The 11,524-nt window shown below is 42.3% G+C and overlaps 1 protein-coding gene across 1 annotated transcript in view; it reads left to right on the top strand.

Moving 5' to 3' along the window:
- Positions 1–4,616: 4,616 nt before the first annotated feature.
- NHEJ1 (non-homologous end joining factor 1) overlaps positions 4,617–11,524 on the top strand; it is a 73,701-nt gene continuing 66,793 nt past the window's right edge. The window contains exons 1-4 of the mRNA XM_069982520.1: positions 4,617–5,103; positions 6,171–6,380; positions 7,845–7,983; positions 9,770–9,828. Of these exons, the coding sequence (XP_069838621.1) occupies positions 4,918–5,103; positions 6,171–6,380; positions 7,845–7,983; positions 9,770–9,828 (594 nt within the window). The 5' untranslated portion in view covers positions 4,617–4,917. The remainder of the gene's footprint in view (positions 5,104–6,170; positions 6,381–7,844; positions 7,984–9,769; positions 9,829–11,524) is intronic.

Raw genomic sequence — 11,524 nt, 5'->3', positions numbered from 1 at the left:
TGATACATATACCTACAGACTGATACATTATACCTACAGACTGATACATATAACTACAGACTGATACATTATACCTACAGACTGATACATTGTAACTACAGACTGATACATATAACTACAGACTGATACAGTATAACTACAGACTGATACATTATACCTACAGACTGATACATTATACCTACAGACTGATACATATAACTACAGACTGATACATATAACTACAGACTGATACATTGTAACTACAGACTGATACATTATACCTACAGACTGATACATTGTAACTACAGACTGATACATATAACTACAGACTGATACATATAACTACAGACTGATACAGTATAACTACAGACTGATACATATAACTACAGACTGATACATTGTAACTACAGACTGATACATATAACTACAGACTGATACATATAACTACAGACTGATACATTATACCTACAGACTGATACATTATACCTACAGACTGATACATATAACTACAGACTGATACATATACCTACAGACTGATACATTGTAACTACAGACTGATACATATAACTACAGACTGATACATATAACTACAGACTGATACATTGTAACTACAGACTGATACATTATACCTACAGACTGATACATTGTAACTACAGACTGATACATATAACTACAGACTGATACATATAACTACAGACTGATACAGTATAACTACAGACTGATACATATAACTACAGACTGATACATTGTAACTACAGACTGATACATATAACTACAGACTGATACATATAACTACAGACTGATACATTATACCTACAGACTGATACATTATACCTACAGACTGATACATATAACTACAGACTGATACATATACCTACAGACTGATACATTGTAACTACAGACTGATACATATAACTACAGACTGATACATATAACTACAGACTGATACATATAACTACAGACTGATACATATACCTACAGACTGATACATTATACCTACAGACTGATACATTGTAACTACAGACTGATACATTATACCTACAGACTGATACAGTATAACTACAGACTGATACATTGTAACTACAAACTGATACATTATACCTACAGACTGATACATTGTAACTACAGACTGATACATTGTAACTACAAACTGATACATTATACCTACAGACTGATACATTGTAACTACAAACTGATACATTATACCTACAGACTGATACATTGTAACTACAAACTGATACATTATACCTACAGACTGATACATATAACTACAGACTGATACATATAACTACAGACTGATACATTGTAACTACAGACTGATACATATAACTACAGACTGATACAGTATAACTACAGACTGATACATTGTAACTACAAACTGATACATTATACCTACAGACTGATACATTATACTTACAGGCTGATACATATAACTACAGACTGATACATTATACCTACAGACTGATACATTGTAACTACAGACTGATACATATACCTACAGACTGATACATTGTAACTACAGACTGATACATTATACCTACAGACTGATACATTGTAACTACAGACTGATACATTATACCTACAGACTGATACATATAACTACAGACTGATACATATAACTACAGACTGATACATATAACTACAGACTGATACATATAACTACAGACTGATACATATACCTACAGACTGATACATTGTAACTACAGACTGATACATATAACTACAGACTGATACATATACCTACAGACTGATACATTATACCTACAGTCTGATACATTGTAACTACAGACTGATACATTATACCTACAGACTGATACATATAACTACAGACTGATACATTACACCCGCGGACTGAGGACACCCTGTAACTACAGACTGATACATATAACTACAGACTGATACATATAACTACAGACTGATACATATAACTACAGACTGATACATATAACTACAGACTGATACATTATACCTACAGACTGATACATTATACCTACAGACTGATACATTGTAACTACAGACTGATACATTATACCTACAGACTGATACATTATACCTACAGACTGATACATATAACTACAGACTGATACATATAACTACAGACTGATACATATAACTACAGACTGATACATATACTTACAGACTGATACATATAACTACAGACTGATACATTATACCTACAGACTGATACATATAACTACAGACTGATACATATAACTACAGACTGATACATATAACTACAGACTGATACAGTATAACTACAGACTGATACATATAACTACAGACTGATACATATAACTACAGACTGATACATTATACCTACAGACTGATACATTATACCTACACACCGATACATTATACCTACACACCGATACATTATACCTACAGACTGATACATTATACCTACAGACTGATACATTATAACTACAGACTGATACATTACATATAGTATACACTCAGGACGGGATGCTTAGCGGCACCACAAAAAACTGCGGCAGCTATTCATTGAATAGCGGCCACAGAAAACATGTCAGTGCACGCGATGAAGCGGCGGCTTTGGGCGCACACTTCATTGTGAGCAGTCGGGAACTTCTTAAAGGAGAAGTTTGGGCAAAAGCATTTTTTAATATGTTATTAGTTAGGGAAAGTTAGACAAATTCCTAATATACATTAATTATGGGAAATGCACATTTACTGCTATTTCCCTTAATTTAGTAGATCACGGAGACTTCAAAATCTCAGAAATACCGTGACGTCACGAACCGGGGATGTAATTCCAATGGAGTGTCCAGCAGGGGGTGCACTACATGTAGAAGTCAATGAGTACCATTGACTTCTATATATATATAGTGCGCCCCTGCTGGACACTCCATTTCAATTACACCCTGATTTGTCTATGGAACAGGTGAGTCTGCACACTACTACTCCCCCATCATCTATCTGCTCATAGTATGAGCAGATAGATGATGGGGGAGTAGTAGGCCTCAGACCAGGGCCTACTCCCCCCCTGAGACCGGGCCTCAATTAAATAAGCGGACGAGCAGGGGCAGCGGCGACAGGGGGTCCGGACGGGTCCGCCGCTGTAATTGAGGCCCCGGTCTCGGGGGGTAGTAGGCCCTGGTCTGAGGCCTACTTCCCCCCTGAGAACGGGGCCTCAATTACAGCAGCGGACCCGCCGGACAAGCAGGGGCGGCGGTGATGGGGATAGCCCTGGTACTACTTTCTCATCATGTGCTCATAGTATGAGCACATGATGGGGAAGTAGTACCAAGGCATATGTGGTGGCAGCGGGCGGATTGGGGATGGCCCTGGTACTACTCCCCCATCATCTATCTGCTCATGCTATTAGCAGATAGATGATGGGGGAGTAGTACGATGTGTAGACTCACCTGTTCCATAGATGAATCAGGGTGTAATTCCAATAGTGTCCAGCAGGGGCGCACTATATATAGAAGTCAATGGTACTCATTGACTTCTATATATAGTGCGCCCCCCTGCTGGACACTCCATTGGAATTACATCCCCGGTTCGTAACGTCACCAAATTTCTGAGATTTTGAAGTCTCCGTGATCTACTAAATTAAGGGAAATAGCAGTATATGTGCATTTCCCATAATTAATGTATATTAGGAATTTGTCTAACTTTCCATAAGTAATAAGATATAAAAAAATGCTTTTGTCCGGAGTTGTCCTTTAATACTGTGTATTGTCCCCTCTAACATCAATGACAGCTTGAAGTCTTTTGTGGTAGTTGTGGATGAGGCTCTTTATTTTCTCAGATGGTAAAGCCGCCCATTCTTTTTGGCTAAAAGTCTCCAGTTCCTGTAAATTCCTGGGCTGTCTTGCTTGAACTGTGCGCTTGAGATCTCCCCAGAGTGGCTCAATGATACTGACCTCAGGAAACTTAAATGACCACTCCAGAACCTTCACTTTGTTCTGCTGTAGCCAATGACAGGTGGACTTGGCCTTGTGTTTTAGACCGTTGTCATGTTGGAACGTCCAAGTACGTCCCATGCGCAGCTTCCGGGCTGATGAGTGTATATTTGCCTCAAGTATTTGCTGATAACCGTCTCCATTCATCTTTCCTATAACTTTGACCAAGTCTCCTGCACCTTTGTGGCTCACACATCCCCATCATCAGCGATCCACCTCCATGCTTTACAGTAGGAATGGTGTCCCTTACATCATAGGCCTTGTTGACACCTCTCCAAATGTTATCTTTTGGTCTCATGACTCCAAATGACCAGAAGTTTTGAGGCCTGTCTCTGGGTTGTTTGGCGTATTGTAGGAAAGATACTTTGTAGTATTTGTGCAGTAATGGCTTCTTCTAGCGACTCGACCATGCAGCCCATTTTTCTTCAAGTGCCTCCTTATTTTGCACCTTTAAACAGCGACCCCGCTAGTTCTCAGAGAGTCCTGGATTTCAGCTGATGTGACGACTTATGGCCTTGTCTCATAGTAGGCCTCTCTCTGTTGCCCATAGCAACCAATCACAGCTCAGCTTTCATTTCTCATACTGCTTTGAAAAAGTGAAAGCTGAGCTGTGATTGGTTGCTATGGGAGCTGTGATTGGTTGCTAAGGGCAGCGGAGACAGAGCAGAGACAGGTTCCTTTATACACTGCTTTCTGAGCTGTTTCATCAAAACGGACCGTATTCAAGGATGTGTCTATAATAATGTGTATAGGATGTCAGGGAGTAGTCACTCAGTCCTGCACCAAACACTCCACAGAGCAGTGTGCAGACACTGAACAAGCAGGGAATCCTGCCATACCATTACATATGTGGGGAGGGGGCAGTGGGGACAGGCGACCCTCCACCTCATGTCCGTCATCTAGACGCTGCGGCTGCTATCGCTGGTTAGGTCGGCAGTGGCCATTTATAGGACAAGCCTCTTACATTTTATCTCATGCTATATCCTGACAGGAAGAGAGCGCGGACGCCATGACGCTGTCACAGGATACAGACACTCACCTCCTGAAGCTGCCATGGCAGACCCTGCACATCGGTGACTGCAGCTTCTTCACTAAAGTCCGTTTTACAGATTCCTCATATTGTCTCCTTGTGTCCGACCTCAGCGGTGCCTGGTGTGAGGAGGCCGCGGCTGATGTCATACAGGAGAGGTCAAAGGTGAGGAAGGTGCCTAATACAGGATGTCACTCAGGATCAGTAATGTAATGTATGCACACAGTGACCACACCAGCAGCATAGTGAGTGCAGCTCTGGAGTATAATACAGGATGTAACTCAGGATCAGTAATGTATGTACACAGTGACCCCACCAGCAGCATAGAGAGTGCAGCTCTGGAGTATAATACTGGATGTAACTCAGGATCAGTAATGTAATGTATGTACACAGTGACCCCACCAACAGAATAGTGAGTGCAGCTCTGGAACATAATACAGGATGTAACTCAGGATCAGTAATGTAATGTATGTACACAGTGACCCCACCAGCAGAATAGTGAGTGCAGCTCTGGAGTATAATACAGGATGTAACTCAGGATTAGTAATGTAATGTATGTACACAGTGACCCCACCAGCAGAATAGTGAGTGCAGCTCTGGAGTATAATACAGGATGTAACTCAGGATCAGTAATGTAATGTATGTACACAGTGACCCCACCAGCAGAATAGTGAGTGCAGCTCTGGAGTATAATACAGGATGTAACTCAGGATCAGTAATGTAATGTATGTACACAGTGACCCCACCAGCAGAATAGTGAGTGCAGCTCTGGAGTATAATACAGGATGTAACTCAGGATCAGTAATGTAATGTATGTACACAGTGACCCCACCAGCAGAATAGTAAGTGCAGCTCTGGATTATAACACAGGATGTAACTCAGGATCAGTAATGTATGTACACAGTGACCCCCCCCCCCCCCCCCCCCACACACACACACCAGCAGAATAGTAAGTTCAGCTCTGGAGTATAATACAGGATGTAACTCAGGATCAGTAATGTAATGTATGTACACAGTGACCCCACCAGCAGAATAGTGAGTGCAGCTCTGGAGTATAATACAGGATGTAACTTAGGATCATTAATGTAATGTATGTACACAGTGACCCCACCAGCAGAATAGTGAGTGCAGCTCTGGAGTATAATACAGGATGTAACTCAGGATCTGTACAGATGTAGTAGACTCCCACGTTGAGATTCAATTTACATGTTCTCCCCATCTTTCCCATACAGGAGCTGAATAAACGCCTTAAAGCTCCCATCTCCTCGTTCCTCAGCCATCTCTCCCAGCTCATCCGTCCCCTGTTGGATTCTAAGGACAAGGCACCCAACACGTTGTCCTGCACCCGCACCCGGGGGACACTGATGCTGCACGTGAAGAGTCAGCTCTCTGGGCTCCCGTTTTACTGGGACTTTCACTGCAGAGAGGCCAGCGTCAGCATGGTGAGAGACGGGAAAGGCGGTTTGACCATAACTTGTCACAACCAGACCTGCATTCAGAATTCTTCCGATTACTTCTTAGCTCTTAGGCCGCAGGATATGTTGTGTTTCAGCAGCTTCTCCCAGTCCGTACAGAATATGCTTTGCTGTATTGTATTATTACTGTTACAGCCCTGCCCTACAGCAGCATTCAATCTGTGGTCCTCCAACTGTTGCCAAACTACAACTCCCAGCATGCCCTGACAGTCCTTGTCTCCTAGGCCAGGGTGAAAGTTGAAGCTTTGCAGCTTTAGATCTACAGCTTTGGGAACCCTGCACTCCAGGATAAGGACGGTGTTGTACTTACAGACTCCACAGAATTTTGAATGCAGCTCTGGATGTACTTGGGACATAAGTTATAATAAGATTCAGTTTTAACTGAATAAGATATTCACAAACAATAATTTTAAGGTTGATGCTATTTTATGTCATGGTGGTGATGATCTTGTGATTTGCTATGTGACCATTAGATGGCACCATTTCCCTTTATGAGATTACATTGTAACCTGTTCTGCTCCATCTGTGCAGAGTTCTGTGGGCAGCGCAGAGACTTCTCAGTGATGTCTGCATTAATGTTCTGGATCTTTCTAGATGTCAAAGCAAATACACAGTATAGGAGCAGACATCCGCATTATGAATCACTAGACTCTGATTGTCACCAGCATAATTTCATAGACCCTTATAACAGCTGGTGTGGCATGCTGGGACTCTCCTGGGACTTGTAGTTCCACAGTCACAGGTTGTACGTTATATCATACTGCAGCCAGCAATGATCATTGTAGGTGATGTCATAGACACATGGTATACTATTATAGCATTTGGTCACATACATATGATTGCTGTCGGACGTTTTAGCCGACAGCTATCTCCCCTGATAAACATGCACACTCAGCTCGGCCAGACATCCATGTGCTTTGAATGGTGAGAAAATCAATGTCAGACTTCTCTGGCAGCAGCTTATCCTCCTGAGAATTTGTTATTTTTTTAAAATCAACTGGTACCAGAAAGTTATACCGATTTGTAATTTACTTATCTTAAAAATCTCCAGTCTTCAGTACTCATCAACCGTTGTATGTCCTGTAGGAAGTGGTGTATCCTTTCCATTCTGACACGGTGCTCTCTGCTGCCACTTCTGTCCATGTCAGGAACTGTCCAGAGCAGCAGCAAATCCCTATAGAAACCTTTCCTGCTCTCAAGACTGGAGAGAATACACCACTACCTGCAGGACATACAGCGGCTGATAAGTACTGGAAGACTTGACATTTTCTTAATAGAAGTAAATTACAAATCTCTGGCACTAGTTGATTTGAAGGGAAAAAAAGCTGAACAATCCCTTTGACAGCCAACATGCTCCTCACCCTCATGCCTCTCTAGTTATATTGTTCTTATAACAGATCAGGACACCTTGTACCTCTGTTTGATTGACAGGTATGCCGCCACTTCCTGCAGCCGCTGATTTCCATGACCAAAGCCCTGGACGCTCAGTGTCAGGAGCTGTGCACCCTACTGAGGAGGAAGGATGAAGAAATTCAGGACTATCAGGAGGGTGGAGCCGTACTATCTCGGGGTGAGGAACTTACTGAGGTGACTTACTAACAGCTGGAGCTGTGCAGGATCAGGAAAACGTGGCTTCTTTCTTCCAGAAACAGTGCCACGCCGGTCTATAAGTTTTTTCTTGAATTGCACCTCAGCTTCATAGAGGTTAGGTTACAGAGCTGTAATACCGCACACAACCTGAGTACAGGGTGGCGCTGCTTTGGAAAGAGATGAGTCATGTTTTTATGATCCTATGCAAAAAAAATTGCAAGGAAAGTATAATGGATCTTGTATCAGATGACGGAGATTATTCACCATCCGCCTCCATATTCACACATAGCTGTCACTGTTCTGGGTCAGGTACCATGCAGTAGCTGTGCAATACAGGAGCTGTGTCTGTGCAATCCGCTGCTGGCTGTATTGTACAGCTGTCACCCCTGTATAGTGGTTGGGATTGAAGATGACACAAATCTCTGCCATTTAACCCCTTAGATGCTATGGTCAGGTATGACTGTGGCATCTTGGTGGTAAAGAAACAGGGAGCCCACCCTCTGTCACACCAATGTCCCCCCTGCTACATGACTGCAGCTTACCAATGGGCTGCCATGACAGCAGGGAGTGTAATAAAAGTGTCCAGATCTCAGGAAGCATTGCAGAGTATTATACCAGTGATCAGACTGACTAAAAAGAAAGAAAATTAAAAATGAGAACGTTTCCCAGTTAAAAAAAAATGGTATGAAAATATTGAACCCACAAAAAACGAGCCCTTACACAGGTCACAATGGAAAAGTAAATACGTAAAAAAAAAATTAAGACAAAAACTAATGATTTAATAAAAAAAGTTACTGTACAAAATTAGTAACACAGAAGAAAACGGTATAAATTGGGATCAATGATAATAAGCCGCAGTTATTGTGTTATTTATACCGCACAGTGATTGCCAGAAATACAACAAATATCTATCAAACCCCCCAAAATGGAAAACATATATAAAAGATTAATAAATGTTTCTTCAGTGCACTGTACCTATACCCGACAATGGGGGCATCAAATATATATACAGTGGTGCCTTGGATTACGAGCATAATTCGTTCCGGGACGGCGTTCCCATAAGAAATCATAGAAATGCAGACAATTGGTTCCACACCCCAAAAATAATGATTTATTATTCTGAATAACATGTAAAACAGATGAAACAAACATTCAGAAACAGCAGAATATGTGATATTATAAGTTACTGTACAGTAATGGAGAGGATGGGAAACACAAGGGCGGACAGAGACTGCAGGGAGCATGAAGGAATGAGCAGGGCAGATGTGGGCACATACATGCAGCGCTCTCTGTCCGGGGAGAGAGGTTACAGCTATGGAGAGATTACCGCCACAGTCCTGTCCCCTGATGTAAGCCCCAGCCTGAAGTGGATCGCTATGATTTGGAAGGTGAGGGAGACTTCCTGGGTCAGAGTACAGGGCTGTAGACCGCGCTGTGCAGACCATGCCCCTCCTCCACAGTACAGGGAGCTCTTACACCAAAGCAATGCTCTTACACCAAGTCACAATTTTGAAAAACTGTGAGCTCATACATCAAAACGCTCTTAAGCCAAGTTACTCTTAAACCAAGGTACCGCTGTATATCTATGCTACTACCTGGAAACCCAGCCACATCTTCACAGTGTTAAAATGGGTCCCTGTGACTGTGTGTATATATATATGTGTTATATATATATGTGTGTGTCTATGTTATATATTTTAGCTTGGCTAATCATCATATTTTCTAAACTCTGAGGCCCATTGATTATTATTATTGTTTTTTTGTAGAACGATTAAAAACTGAGACTTTTGATGAAAATTCCTTCTGCAAGTCTTTCATGAGCAAGGTGAGTCTCCTCTCTCCGGAAGGGCAGCAGGTCCCATCAGACACTGAAGCTTAGATTTAGGTCACAATCATAACCCCTTCTGCCGTCAGTAATGTTTGGCTTGCTTGTAACTCTGCAACTTCTAAGAACTATATATATATATGTGTGTGTATATATGTATGTATATATATTTATATTTATTACTATTGTTTTCCCCCCGTATACACAAGAGGGTCTGTTTTTTGCTGGACCAGTAGGAGGCGCCCCTCTTCCTACCATAAATACTGCGAAACTGAATATATAATTCCTTATAATGATTTATGCTATTGCATTGATCTGTATATTCAGTGCTCTGCTCAGGTACACTGTACAGGCAGATTCATAGCAGGCATGGAGGCCATGGTGCCAATCGGACCCCCAAAAAAAAGGTGCCGCACCTGTCAGGTCACTGTTGACATGCCACTGTAACTTCTAGTCATGGCATATAAAGGGTTAAACAGCCAGGATCAGACTGAAGTCTGCTCCTGGTAAGTAGATACAGTCTGCACCCTCCTCCGCAGACACCTCAGCTACTGGTGGCCATACTGGTAGTCACCTGGTAGTCACAGAATACGACCCAGACCTATAACCAGCTATTACACTCTAAGCATTAATGTCCCTTTGATGGTGTTTTGTGGGAATTGCAGTAAAGTGTTCATCCTCCTTATGCTGATATGTATATGATACCTCATGCAGATGTTTGGGGTGGCACCAGTTGGCATGAGCTTGGCGTTTTGTGGTATGACTTCAGCACACGCCTTATACAAGGTGTGTATATAAACACACAGGGCTGCAGGGACTTGCCTCCTGCCCGCGCAGGACTGGGCTGTCATCCTGAGATGGAGGTCCTGTTTATTTTTTTATTAGATAATAATCGAGGGGCAAAGGATTGTGGGACAAAGAGAAAATGATATAGATATACTGTGTATATATATATATATATATATATATATATATATATATATATATATACATATATATATATACATATAGAGATAGATAGATAGAGCAGACATTGCACTGGGTTATATTGCAGTCTGGTCAGTAGCGCCCGGGGCCCTGAGCTCCTGGGGGGCCCATGACCACCCAAAAAGACTTATACTTTCAGTGGTGTACTGTCTCCTGGCTACACTTCCGCCATGATTTGCAAAAAATCAGTTTTTTTATGGCAATTTTGCACAAATCAGGACATCATGACATTATCTGTCCTGTACTATGAACGCCAGGCTAGTGCTTCCATAGTTACAGTGGGGTGGGGGGGCCCAGGCTAGGTGAACAGCCCGGGGCCTATGGTAAAGTTAATCCGCCCCTAAGTCTGGTGAACAGTAAAGGGCATAGTAAACCAGAGGGGCCAGCCATGCTGAAAAAATGGTTGTCTGCAGAACTGAAATAGATAATATTAGTATCCCTGGTGGTCTAGGGCAGTGAAATAGTCCCTGGTAGTCTAGGGCAGTGAAATAGTCCCTGGTGGTCTAGGGCAGTGAAATAGTCCCTGGTGGTCTAGGGCAGTGAAATAGTCCCTGGTAGTCTAGGGCAGTGAAATAGTCCCTGGTGGTCTAGGGCAGTGAAATAGTCCCTGGTAGTCTAGGGCAGTGAAATAGTCCCCGGTAGTCTAGGGCAGTGAAATAGTCCCCGGTAGTCTAGGGCAGTGAAATAGTCCCCGGTGGTCTAGGGCAGT

The sequence above is a fragment of the Dendropsophus ebraccatus genome, chromosome 9, assembly GCF_027789765.1.
Source record: "Dendropsophus ebraccatus isolate aDenEbr1 chromosome 9, aDenEbr1.pat, whole genome shotgun sequence".
In the NCBI taxonomy this organism is placed as follows: domain Eukaryota; kingdom Metazoa; phylum Chordata; class Amphibia; order Anura; family Hylidae; genus Dendropsophus; species Dendropsophus ebraccatus.
Note: the sequence above shows the minus strand (reverse complement) of the source record. Positions and strands in the feature narration are given on the sequence as shown.